This window comes from Lotus japonicus, chromosome 2, assembly GCF_012489685.1.
Source record: "Lotus japonicus ecotype B-129 chromosome 2, LjGifu_v1.2".
Lineage (NCBI taxonomy): Eukaryota > Viridiplantae > Streptophyta > Magnoliopsida > Fabales > Fabaceae > Lotus > Lotus japonicus.
This window is the reverse complement of record NC_080042.1, coordinates 17,443,800-17,456,889: the sequence shown is the minus strand read 5'-3', so window position 1 is coordinate 17,456,889 and position 13,090 is coordinate 17,443,800. Positions and strand designations below refer to the sequence as shown.

The window sequence follows — 13,090 nt, the reverse complement described above, 5'->3', positions numbered from 1 at the left end:
TCAAATTAACTCACACCCATTATTTATCCTTTAACCATTGTCCCACCACCAACATATTGGCACGTCCGCTTGGAAGAAGCCACGAACAACACATACAGTATGTGTTCCAAAGGCAACTTTCATATAATATATAAAAATGTATATATATTATTCAAGCTAGTCTCAAACTCTCTCTTTTTATTACAGACCCACGGGTTCTCTCACTAGCTCTCTTACTTCAGTTTTCTTTTATCCATCATTTCTATCCCTCTCTTGTTCCAATTCTTCTCCAGACCAGTATCAACTCCTTCTTCCAAACATAACCACCATCCACGCACACCATGCTTCATCATCTAACCATCACCAACACTTTTTTCATTCATTTTCCTTGAAATTTCTGTACTTGGCCGTGGAGCTTGAAGGAGAAGGAGTTACCGCACCGTTTTCTCGTTTCTTGACCGATCGTCGTGCGGCCAGTTGCTACGCGTAGACCTCGAGGTATAAATGCTATTCCTTACTTCTGATCGTAAATTCTGTCGCTTTTCTCTATGTCTTTCTGTGCTCAAAGTTTTGAGCTTTTTGTAAAACTGTCCAAATAACTTGATTTCAGTGTCTAAACTTATTGCCTACATGCCCAAGAGCATGAATATCCGGTTGTTTTCTGCTGAATCTCGCCGAATCGTCGCGGAGCTTCAACTCTGTGAAAATACCCATTTTCTGACCAAAGCTTCGTTCTTTGGATTAAAAACTCTCGACTGAGCTTAGTGTCAGTGGGATTAGTTGTTATAAATGTCGTTAGGAACACACTCATCAAATTTATTTCTCAAAATTCCGACTTTGAGTTTTCAGGCTAAAAACACTGACCAAAATACCCCTGTGTTAGTTTTCGACCCGATAATTTTTCTGAGAGTTTCCCTGACTTAGATATCGCCTAAGAATACCTAGGAATTAAATTAGATCGAAGAAAAAGTTCGGGAAACCCTATTTTGTTAGTGGCCGAAACTTATTTGCTATTGTACCGTGTCCAAAAATAATTTTTTGGTATGTATGACCTGAGTTATAGTGTAGCCCTTTCAATTGTCGAAATTTTGGTGTCGGTTTCGTGTCATTCTGAGTTCTGTAGCTCGAGTTATGGACGTTTTAGCGAATAAAGTGTTTTTGTACAAAACTTGAATCGAGTCAAAACTCATCCATTCGGGGAAAGCCTTCCATTCGTGCCTAAATGTTGTACTCTGAAGCTTCTTGAGCTTTGTCGAACATTAGTTAGGATTGTTTCGACTGTATCGACTTGTTTTGATTCATTATTGCTTTGTTTGCTCAAAGGTTCAATTGTGGAAACTTTGGGGTTGACTGAACAAGCTTGTGAGGGAGACCTGCACCGCGAGACTGGAACAACTCGAGGTTAGGGCAACTTACTTAATAGCTATTTGTAATGTAGGCGTCGTTATCTTCGACTTGAATACTGCTTGATATTGAAGATTGCATTGAATGTTGTTTATCGCTTTGAACTGGAAAATGTTTTCTGGAGGCTTCGACCGAGTAAACTTATATGAGACGTGTGTCTCCGTTTTCTGAGAGGCTTCGGCCGTTTACTGGTTTCCGTCTTATGATTTCCGCACTGAATTATTGTTATATTGATATTGTTATTGAACTGAGCTATATGCCAAAATTTATGTTGAGTTTACGATGTCCTGCATATGCTCTATTGAATTGTACTGACTTGAGATAGTACATGATTATATGATTTCGGAGTGTGGGAAAACGTGATGTTATGCCATGCTAATGATGAGGTTTGGGAAATGTTAGGCAGGCTTTGACCGGAGGTCTAAGCCATAGTCATTTTAGGATCGAGACCTTCCTGGGGAATTACTTGGGTTTATTGGGATCTTTTTACTTATAGAGTTTTGGAACAAAAGAGAAACGAAACTTGACTTCATAAATGAAATTCATAATGCATTAACCAAAGGTAGAACATATTCAAATAGTAATAACAATTTCTTGGAAAAGACTTAGGATCTGAAATAAGTTTGAAAACGGGAAGTGTCGGCGATCCTAGCGTTGTGACTGGGACAGTCACTGAGTGCGGATGACACTCCTTGCTCCTTGAGCATTTGGTTCAGTCTTCAAGAGGATGAGTTGTTGTGACGAGAAGTCACAGAATGCGAGCAGCATTCTCTTTAATCGTTGATCAGTCGTTTGGCCATCGAGATGGTGAGCCAGGGTAACTTGAAAGGTCACTGAGTGCGAGATGCATTATTTTGCTCGTGGAGCAGTTTGATTGGCCATCGAGACGGTGAGCCAAAGTGGCTAGGAAAGTTACCAAGTGTGACTAGCACTTCTTTGTTTACCTTAGGGTATTGTAGAGACAATGTTCTCTAGCTAGACACGCGTACCTTGGTGAGGAAGATTCGTTGTTTGACTAACCATATTGCATTCATGCATACATTTCTTGGAAAGTGTGCTGCTTTCCGAAGGACGATCTCAGATCGGACTTCATCGGAGCGAGATGCTTCATTGGAGCGAGATGCTTCACAGGAGCGTGCTGCTTCACAGGAGCGAGATGCTTCATAAAAGCGAGATGCTTTAGCGGAGCGAGATGCTTGGCTCGTCCCATCCATCGAGATGGTGACATTTTATCCGGATCATCTTTTGAGCATGACATTGCATTGGCGCGCCATGCACCTAACTGTATTTGTTGATGTGTTGAAGATCCAAATGTCATTTGTGATTTGATGTCGATAGACATCGTTATATATCTTGATGATTTGATGTTGATAAATATGCTATGTATATACCTTAGGGTAGGCAATACATAAGTTATACGTATATATATATACAACATATATATATATATATATATATATACCCCCTTATTCTTCAAATGTTGGTTGTATATTTATTGTATACTGTAAGTTGACCCTAGCGCCTTGGCTTTGTTTGTATGTCTGTGTTTGGGCGGTCGGCCTGCTGCCAGACGTTCGACAGCTGGTTCGTGATGATTCGTCACTCGGGGAGGACCAGGAGCGTAATTACCATTACTGAAGTTTCGACGAGGACCCGAACTGAATGCAGGACCAGATGAGGGCCGATGATGGAAGTATAGGGTATGAGTGTTTAGAGCCTACTAAGGTTGGGTGTTAGTGTCATAGCTCTGATTTTCATTTCTTATTTTGGGGCAGGGTAGGTCCCCGACTATTAGCTTTTTGTGTGGTTCTCTTCCATGAGGATCACAGGGAGTTTGTCGGACGTAGGAGGTCCTTTGGAGGCCGTTTTGGGCTGACTTACTTTCTTGGAGGACTGTATTTATAAAACTTATGACTCTGGCTATGGGTCGCACTTGTTGCCTTCGGGCACCACTTTCAGTTACTTGATGTTACTTTCCGTCACTTGAGGGCACTCGTGACGATGTTTTTAGTTGCAGCGAGGGCTGTACTTATATCGTATGTTAGTCGTTGTTAATCGCGATTGGGTTGAGCCTTTATTTCGACAAGTCTTTTTATTTAAAAAGAAAACGAAAAAAAAATACCTGCTTTTCCGCTTTATTTGATTTTTGGTTACTAAAGTGACACCCGGAAATCGGGGTGTTACAGTTGTTAAGGCCACCAAAAAAGGTTTGAGTCTGCATCATTGGGCCTTGAAAATTCAGTGGTGAAAACACCTGAGGAGGTGTTGGTGGTGGGTGGTGGAGAGGGATCATGGCGTTCGAGGGTCCAGCAGAAAAATGTTGATACATTGGTGGGTTGGTAGGGGCATCACTAGCATCAACATCACCTTGCATAGGGAGCATGTCACAATAGCGAGTGACTCGCTTCTTGACCTCATCCAAGGCCCCCTTGAACTGCTCAAGTTGAGACTTGTCCATCTCTTTAATCAGAGAGGCCCCCCAAAATTGAGCTTGAACTGCCTTGATCTGACGATCTAGCTCCTTGATGTGCTTCTTCTCAGCATCAATTTGGTTGTTAAATAGAAATATTTTTGCATTGAGCCCAAGCACGTCAGCGCTACTCTGAGCATTGACGTATTGCATGTTGTCAGCCGGTTGAGTCGGGACCTCCAAGAGGTACTTCTCAATGACAGTCTCAACATTCGGATGGCCGAATGAAAACACCTTCTGGCCCGGCGAGATGACGATGAGAGCCATCTCTGCATCAGAAAGCGTGGAGAGCTCGCTTGCTTTCTTGAAGATCCCAGTGCGGCGCTTCGAGAAAGTAACCTGCAAATGTTTCTGATTCGTCACTTTCTTGATGTCAATCTTTTTACGCCCCCAACTTTTCTTTCCTGAGGTGGACATGGCTATTGAAGAACGAAATAAAGAGAAATGGAGGGATAAGAGTGTAGAGGATAAGTTGCAGACACATTTCGAAATCACGTAAAAATTTCTCTTTTTATAGGCAATTTTTTATGCATAGATTAATGTTGTATTGACATGTATCTGGATTGAAATTTTTTGCAATCCTCATTCGCATGGCTCATATAGTATAAAATTAATTTTGAATCAATGCTGCATTACAGACAGCTGTTTGCAATATGACTCAGATTTTTTGTAAAGATAAATATTTTATTAGTAAGATAAGTTTATGAAAAAAAAATCCAGAGCATATTTTGAGTAAATTTTTCTTTCGGGACAACTGTTCACAAGGTGTCTCTACTTATGCAACAATATTTATTTTTTATTTGTTTTAAAAAATATCAATTGACAACTTACGCCTCTTCATCTGTTTCTAGAAATTAAGCAAGATTAATTGTAAATATTAACGGTGGACCATGTTAAAACTAGTCCACCAATGAACCATGATTTTTCCTGTTATAGCAAGTACCAACTTATATAACTTTTTGGTTGGAAATATTTATCATATACTGATTGGATTAACAAAGACCCCAATGTCGGTTGTCATGGGGGACGTGGATTTGACAGTAAAGCTGAACGCTTTCATGGAACAAATGGCTGCCAGGCAGCAAGCTCTAGAAGAACATATGGCGGAACTCTTCGTCGTCGTTCGGGACTTTGAGAAGAAATCCCTGGGATCCAGCGCAGACGGCAGCAGCACTGGCGTACGTGACGGCAGCAGCACCGACGTACGTGACAGCAGCACCGGTGTACGTGACGGCGCAGGAAAATCCATGGCGCCGTGATATTCTAAGATGGAGTTTCTAGTTTATGACGGCAGCGTCGATCCTTTGGGTTGGCTGGAACGCTGTGAGCGATTCTTCCATAGCCAGAGAACTGCTGAAGAAGACTACGTGGGACTAGCGGCTTTCCATCTCTTGGGCGAGGCTCAATTATGGTTTGATCATATTGACCAGGAAGGAGAAGAATTGGACTGGAACCGTTTTAAGGAAGGTTGTCATGTAAGGTTCGGGCCACCCTTGAGTAACAATTCCTTAGGGGAACTCTCGAACCTAAAACAAACAGGATTTGTTGAGGAATCCCAATGTCTAGTCTATTCCAATCGTTGCTGGCTAGGAATTCTGACCTGAAATACCCTCATAAAGTGGACATGTTCACTACTGGGTTAACAGAAGAACTCATAATTGATATCGAGATGCAACAACCCAAAAATCTCGGTGCTGCCATGAACCTGGCTCGAGCATTAGAATGTAAACAAAAGGTATCACACAGAACTCTTCCACCATTGACTGTGAGGAATGGCCATTTGATTGCCTGATTGACAAAAACCAGATTGACAAGGAAGTGGACAAATCTCCAAGCCAGCAAGTGGAAACAACAGAGGGGGATCTTCAACACCTTTTTTTAAAAGGTTAACACGAGCTGAAATGGCGGAAAGGAGGGAAAAAGGGATGTGTTACAACTGTGATGAATCATATTCAACTAGGCACGAGTGTAAAAGGCTATTTTTGATTGAGGTTCCCGATGATGACAACGACCCGAAGAACGATCTTACAATTTGACCTTGAGGACAAGGTCAATGTTGAGGAGGGGTGTGATGATATAGATGCATATTTGAATTGATGCTGATATGATTTGTTTTATTTTTATCAATAAGCATATTTTAATTGTTAGGTTTATTTAGGATATTTAGGATAATTCTATTTTATTGTTATATCTTTATAAGTTAGGATTTGATTCTATCTTATTTTATAAGACCTTAGGATTTGTTTCTTAGTTTTCGAGTTTCCTAGTTTCCTATTTTCTTGTACTCAACCCTTATTATAAATAGGTATTTCAGTATTGAATAAAATCAAGCAAGTATTTCCTAAAGGAATCGTAAATTAGAAGAAGCTCTGTCAAGGACGAGCAGGCTTCTTTTCTACAAATTGGGTCGCAAGAAGAATTCTTCTACGTCCTGACCAATGACCAGATCCTGCGCGACGGTTCATAACAAAAAAAAAATACCCCAATGCTTAAGCTTGAATTCATTTTCTGTTTATTCTGGCAATAATTCATCAATAACATGACCTGCATTTTGGGATTAGATATCTTGATATTTCTACATATGTATATGTAGTGTTTGAAAGATTAATTTAATTTGGACTTATTAGGGACTTCCTAGGCTCACCTTAGAAGGCGATCGCTCTCAAAATGGTTTATGGTTGAGGCGAGCAAGGATCCCAGAAATTTAACCTATGGGTCAGCCTTCGGTGATCAAGATATAACTAGGGAGTTGTGTTAGGGCAAAGGAAGCGTCCACTCTAAAGCCTTCGCTCATGGCAAGCCACTCATGCAGATGGCGAGTTGGTTCCTTGTTTTAGGGATTTTACACTATTATGGTCGGCCAATTATGGTAAACAGTATGTAATGAATCTTGGATCGTTATTCTATGAGGCCGAAGAGTCCCATTTGGAATCATATTTAGGGTTTTAGACTTTTCCTCTATAAGAGGAAAATGTTCATTTGTAATTGGCATGCTCACTTAATTATTATACAAAAACGGCTAGGTCTTTAGACATTCCTACTTCTGCTAGGGTTCCGACTTGGTTTGCTTCATTATTTTACTCGATGTGAGCATTGATGTCGTCTATGGGTATATGATAAACTTTTCCCAGGTCTTGTAGTTATTGTTAGTTCAAATTGATGAAGACTCGTAATGGTGGCGTGAGAGATGGACGATGAGGTCCAAGCTGGAATGGTGGACGTAGCCCTGGAAATGGTAGAGGTGAAAGAGTAGTAGTGGGAAGCGGAAGAGTACTGGGCAGAAAAGGTGGATGTGTGTATCGAAACGTTGGCGGAGGGAGAATAACCATTGGAGGTCGCGCTCCTGGAGGTGACAAGAGCGAGGAGGTTGAGAGCATAGGTGGTGTTTTGATTGACAACGTTTTGCCTCCTCTGGTCTTTGTTACCCCCCGATGATTAGCGGTCGATGCAGGAGAACATAGATATGATTCAACAGCAGAATAAGCTTTAGCAGGCTCAACTGAATCATCTTCAGTAGGAATGCGACCATCACCATTGAGAAATTAATATCTAAATACGAATAATAAAATCAACATATTAATTTTCAATAAAAAGTAAGTAAAAGTATACTCAAAGTGTAATTGAGTGTGAATATAAATGTTTTTAAAACTGGACCTACTTTTTTTTCTACACTTTTGTTCTATTTCCACTTACTTTGTTCTTGTATTTTTTTTTTCATTTTCTAACACATCATTAATCATATGTCTTATTTATATCGTTTTCTTTTCTTTTTTTTCTATTTTTCTGAGTGTGAGTGGATTTAAGGTGTTAAAAAGAAAAAAATTGTCATATATAAGTATTTTTACAGTTTTTTTTTGTCTATAACACTAGTAACTAATTTAAATTTTATTTTGACAGCAACAAGTAATTTGAAATTCAGCCATGCATTAAATATTGATTTCTTGAACGGAGAATGACTTGAGTTTCACCACAGTTTTCGTCTAATGCAAGCCATCTGACAGTGGTCGTGTTCAGGACAGAGGAAATCCAGCTGAGCCTGTAGATGCTTGTGTGACGCGGATCACGTCAATGTTGGTGCAAAGCCGTGCAAAATCTTCTAGCGTCACCGCCGGTGGCAGCGGTTTTCCCTTGTGCTGTGGAGGTCCCATATCTAGTTCTGCTCGACCTGGGTCGTCCTAATTTGGGGCAAGCATTGGATTAGGTACGAGATCTTTGTAAACATGTTCCTGCTAAACATGCTCCTCCAAGACCTGCTGTTAACGAACAGGCCCCAGTCTCCTATACACCGACGCGGTGGAGAAACACACCTTTGCTCCGGCGAAACTCTATGGCGCCTATAACACGTCTCCATCTCACAATTCTCACTTAAGAAACCACACGACCGTGGAATGAATTTCTCGATCTCGCACATACGACCCCTGTTGTTCATGTATAGAGAAAAATGAGGAAGGAACAAGTCTAAAACCCTAGCAGAGGTAGGGTCTTGTAATAACCTAGCCACCTAATGTATATCAATCAAAAGTCCTTTTCTCAACGTAAACAATTTCTCTTTTATAGGGGGTTATTGGAACCCTAAACTAACCCTAGTCGACTCTTGGGCCTTTTAATATCTTGGCCCAAGAGTTCGTACAAGATCTATGCCCGCACATAGGCAGGTACCTCCTTAGTCCCTAAGTGTCTATCATTATTTCACATTAATGTTTCTTGTCCATCCTTCACCTAGCTTGATCCATATTAGCGCTCTTAAGGTCCACTCAAGCCTTCCAGCGAAACATTTTGCCGGCCCCAAGGCTTTCCCAATCTAGCATTTATCTAAATGAACGATTAAACCTGTATTTATAGGCTAGATGTGTACGTTCAATGTCTCTGCAAGAAAGTTAAAAGTCCTTTAAGTCGTGCTTCCGAGCGCATATTTTCTTGGTGTCATTGTGCTTAAGTATATGCCTTGGCCCTTTAAACACATGTTTGGGATCAGATATGATAAGCGCAAGATAGGGTAGAGAGATGGATTATGGCAGAAAATGATAAGAACGTGATAAGATTTTATGTATCATGTGTTGGAAGTGGGCAAGATAATGAAAGGATATGATATCAACAATGAAATGATAGAATTTAATTTTAAAAAAATTAATAATTTTAAAAAGTAATTAGTCTATTATTATTTATTTATTTATTTTATGAATGAGTCAATATCTATTTTAAAATTAATTAAATTCAATTTATTTATTACGAAGTCTATTTAAATTTAAAATACATAAGTAATTAATTTATTTTAATTTACTAGTAGAAAGTGATAAATAATTAAATTAATAAATTTTAATAATAATATTAATATTATTTTCTTAAATTAGTCTTTATTTAATTATAAATATAGAGATGGATAAGGGTTGGATAAGATAAGAACATGATAGACTTATATCCTATCATGCATTTGAGGTAGACTTGATAATGATAGAATATGATATCAGTAATGAGTAACTAATGAAATTTCAACGGAGTAAATTTAAATTTAAAATTTATAAATTTTAACAAATTAACTAATAAATATGATTCAGGTGTACCCACTTATTCTGATGGCTCTTCTTCTCCTTCGAAAGAGGATGAACCAGTGCATGTGACCATTGATGATTCTCAGTCCAAGGAATCAAGCCAGACTCCTGCCTCTATTCAGAACATCTCTGATGATGACTCTGATAATGTTCTGTTAACTGCTTCTCTGCCTGATAGTGTTGCTGCAAGGATCAACAGAAAAAGAAGGGTTCCTGATGTTGAAGAATCTCTTGCTCTAAAGAAGAAGACCAAGTCCACTCCAACAACTTCCAAGTCTAAGAAAAAAGACGTGAAGGGCAAAGGTAAGCAACAGGAAGTTAAATCCAAGAGTGTCAAGAAGAAGAAGGTTCCACTTGCTGCTGAGGAATCTTTGTCAGATGTTGAGGGGGATGTCGAGGACATCTTGCCTCTGAGAAGAAGAAGTATGCAGGAAAACGCATTCCTCAGAATGTCTCTGCTGTTCCTATTGACAATGTGTCTTTTCATGCTGAAGGTAATGTTCAGAAGTGGAAGTATGTGTGCCAACGCAGATTTGCCAAGGAAAGGGAAGTTGGCTCTGATGTACTTGAGTGCAAGGAAGTGGTTGCACTTATTGAAAACGCTGGACTGATGAAGACCATTCTCAAGGTGGGAAGGTGTTATGAAAAACTGGTGAGAGAATTTCTGGTGAATTTGTCTGTGGAAGTGGGACTTCCTTAAAGTATTGAGTTTAGAAAGGTGTTTGTCAGGGAAAAATGTGTTGAATTCCCCCCTGCTGTGATCAACGAAGCACTTGGAAGAAGTGCTGTTGAGTTTGTTGATGAGGAGTTGTCCTTGGATGTGATTGCCAAGGAGATTACTGCTGGCCAAGTCAAGAAGTGGCCCATCAAGAAGTTGCTGTCTACAGGAGCACTGGGTGTGAAGTATGCCATCCTTAACAGGATTGGAGCTGTGAACTGGGTTCCTACCCAACATACTTCTGGAGTTTCTACTGCTCTTGTCAGATGGATCTACAAGATTGGCACTTCTACTGCTTTTGATTTTGGGTCCTTTGTGTTTGAACAGACCTTGAAGCATGCTAACACTTGTGCTGTGAAGCTGCATCGTCAGAGCATCAGGGCTGATGAGGTTCCTTTGCCAAAGGGTGTTCCTATTACCCTGGATCAACGACTGTTTATGGAGCCACATGTCATAGACATTGCTGTGCCATTTAGCAAGACTTCTGCCCCTGCTTTTGTGAGTGAATCTAGCACTAAGGTTATTATTGCTGAATTAATGGATGTTTCTAAGGCTCTACAGGAGACTATTAGGATCAGCACTGCAAGGAAGCTAAAGGTTGATGCTTTACTTCTCAAGCTTCAAGAGGAAGAAGGTCAAGAGGGTGAGCCAAGTGGTGGTGCTGCTGCTCCTCAGGATGCCAGCACTGAAGAAGAGGGAGAATCTGAAGAACATATAGAAGACACGGAAGACGACTCCAGTTCTGATGATTAGTTTGTGGTTCTTGTTTTTCTTTTGGTTGTAGTTTGTGTACCCTTTGCCAAATTTATGCTAAAAAGGGGGAGTAGATCTGTGTAGCTGTGCAAACTATGTGTTTTGTTGTGTTGATGGCTTTGGTCTGTAATAATTTGAAGACAAGTTCAAGACAGAGGCAAGTAATTGACTGGTTGTTTTGTTTGGTGCTTAGATTTTGTTCACATTGCTTCTAGTGTGTTGTTTAGCACTGGTTGATAGTTAGTACATTTCTGCTATCATGTTCTTTGTTCCAACTGTGCTTTATGGAGTGTGTTGGTTGATGCATCATTTGAGGGGGAGTCTGCTACTAAGGGGGAGGTTTGGTTCTCTTTGTTTACTCTCTCTGTTCTGTAAATTGTTTTAGACAAAATTTGAAAAAGGGGGAGATTGTTGTTACTTTGTTGTCTAGCATTTTGTCAAAAACAACCGGATGTCGAAGCTGATGCCGTGGCATCTGCCTTTGTGTTGCTAGGACATCAGTCCTATGCTTGGAACGTTTATTGTGGGCCCTTGTAGATTTTATGAAGTTATATTTTTATAGTTACTTGAGGAACAAATAGTTGTACAGGAAGGGTTTGATTTGTTGGTTGTTATTTGTTGAAACAATCTTTGATAAAAGATTGAGTTTCTATCTTCATGTTTGAATTTTGCAACAATATCTTGGAGATTCAGTTTTGATTTGTTGCTGCTATCTATTACTTCAGCAAAGCAAACCCTATTGCCCAAGCCACCGCTGCTGAAGACTATAAAAGAACAAAGACCTAAAGCTTGAAGACCACAGAAGCTAATAGAGAGATCGAGTGTTTTAGGATTGTCGTTGTTGATTGTTTGTTACCAATCACTATGGCAGTGATTGAGAGATAGTGAGAGGAGCTCTCATACTTAGGTTGAGGTTCTAAGAATAAATACACTGGGTAGATTAGGAAGTGAACTATGAACTGTTGTGTTCATGAGTGTCTGTAATTCCTGAATCTTGAGATAGTGGATTACCTTTCTTTGGGTGAAAACCCTCCATCGTAGGTGAAGTTTTTCACTGAACTGGGTTACCAATTCTTGTGTCTTGTTTACTTGTGTTTTTGTTTATTGCTGTTACTGTTAGTCAATTCTCGAACCTATTGTCCCAGCATCGTGTAGGACAATTGTCCTGTGAGAGAACCAGAATTTCAGTCGCCTAGTGCGTCGACATGTCAGCGAAGTGGAAAAGTCAGCATATCTTTGAAACCTCAACTACCACTTTTGAAACGTCACCTCTCGTCATAGAGGGTAGAATTTGAACCAACCCCACGCTTACAACGCCTCCCAAGGTTGCGTCGTTTGTTTTTTCAAGGCAATCATTCCCTTCTATCATTATGGGGCGCAACTCACCATCTTCTACACGCAATAAAGCGGCCGCTCAAATCCTACACGCGACTTGTGCCACCATCAGTCCCTTGCCTATAAGAACTCCTATTCTCCATCACTTGCCACTTTCGATACTTTCACTCTTCTTTCTCCTGACCGCCCCCTAGAGATCCCTCTGCAAGCCGCCGCTTTCAGCACCTCATTCTTCACCCTTTTGACAACTCCTCCACTATGCCACCCAAACACTGAACCAGGAACTCTTCTCGCAAGTCCGCTCCACCTGTTCCCCCATGTCGCGACCAGGCATCCATAATGTCAATCAGGCCTCCCCCTCCCGGCGAGACCCCTCTTGACCAGTCGAAAGTTACGGCCTTTCGCCTTAGGACTTTCCAGTCCCTTCCCCATCCTATTCAGTCTGCGCCCTTGCTAGAGGCCATCAATCAGCCTTCTGATTATGAGACCCGCGACTCAATCTCGGACCTTTCTTCGGAAGTCGGAGGTTTTTGCCACGAAAGACCCCTGGACAACATCCTTGCTTACAGGGGTTGTAAAGCAGTCGAGCGCCCTTGGTACCGTCGTAAAGCCGGCAACGTACACAACTTCCAATTTTTCTACGTGTATGAGTACTTGTTCACTGATCTGGGAATAAAACTCCCCTTTTGTCCCTTTGTTTGTTCGGTACTGCGGGATATCAACGCATCCCCCTGCCAATTGCACCCCAATGCCTGGGCATTTATACGGTGTTTTGAAATCCTTTGCGACGCTGTTCATCGTGAACCGTCAACAACCCATTTTTACTACCTCTATGATATGGACGCCAAGTCTTTGCAGTCACGCGGCTGGGTAGCACTGAAG

General features: G+C 40.7%; 2 protein-coding genes and 1 long non-coding RNA gene across 3 annotated transcripts; 2 read left to right on the top strand and 1 right to left on the bottom strand.

The window, feature by feature from the left end:
- The first annotated feature begins 197 nt into the window (after nt 1-197).
- On the top strand, nt 198-3,455 carry LOC130737707 (uncharacterized). The gene is made up of 3 exons (XR_009018885.1): nt 198-477; nt 1,303-1,380; nt 2,954-3,455. It is a non-coding gene; the product is annotated as an uncharacterized LOC130737707 (long non-coding RNA).
- A 117-nt stretch (nt 3,456-3,572) lies between these two features.
- On the bottom strand, nt 3,573-4,270 carry LOC130736146 (agamous-like MADS-box protein AGL62). Its single transcript, XM_057587992.1, has 2 exons — nt 3,711-4,270; nt 3,573-3,612 (listed from the first exon to the last, which is right to left on the bottom strand). The coding sequence occupies exons 1-2, from the start codon at nt 4,268-4,270 to the stop codon at nt 3,573-3,575; spliced, it is 600 nt and encodes a 199-aa protein (XP_057443975.1).
- Nucleotides 4,271-5,121: 851 nt separating this feature from the next.
- On the top strand, nt 5,122-10,873 carry LOC130736145 (uncharacterized). The gene is made up of 5 exons (XM_057587991.1): nt 5,122-5,333; nt 5,444-5,577; nt 9,409-9,825; nt 9,897-10,038; nt 10,132-10,873. The coding sequence occupies exons 1-5, from the start codon at nt 5,122-5,124 to the stop codon at nt 10,871-10,873; spliced, it is 1,647 nt and encodes a 548-aa protein (XP_057443974.1).
- Nucleotides 10,874-13,090: the final 2,217 nt, after the last annotated feature.

Bases quoted from the DNA above. Each gene is read 5' to 3' on its own strand.
- LOC130736145 (XM_057587991.1), top strand. From the start codon at position 5,122: ATGGAGTTTCTAGTTTATGACGGCAGCGTCGATCCTTTGGGTTGGCTG. The intron at 5,578-9,408 runs GTAAACAAAAGG...AATATGATTCAG, and splicing joins CCTGGCTCGAGCATTAGAAT to GTGTACCCACTTATTCTGAT. The intron at 9,826-9,896 runs GTATGCAGGAAA...TTCATGCTGAAG, and splicing joins CTTGCCTCTGAGAAGAAGAA to GTAATGTTCAGAAGTGGAAG.
- LOC130736146 (XM_057587992.1), bottom strand. From the start codon at position 4,270: ATGTCCACCTCAGGAAAGAAAAGTTGGGGGCGTAAAAAGATTGACATC. The intron at 3,613-3,710 runs GTATCAACATTT...TGAATTTTCAAG, and splicing joins GCCCCTACCAACCCACCAAT to GCCCAATGATGCAGACTCAA.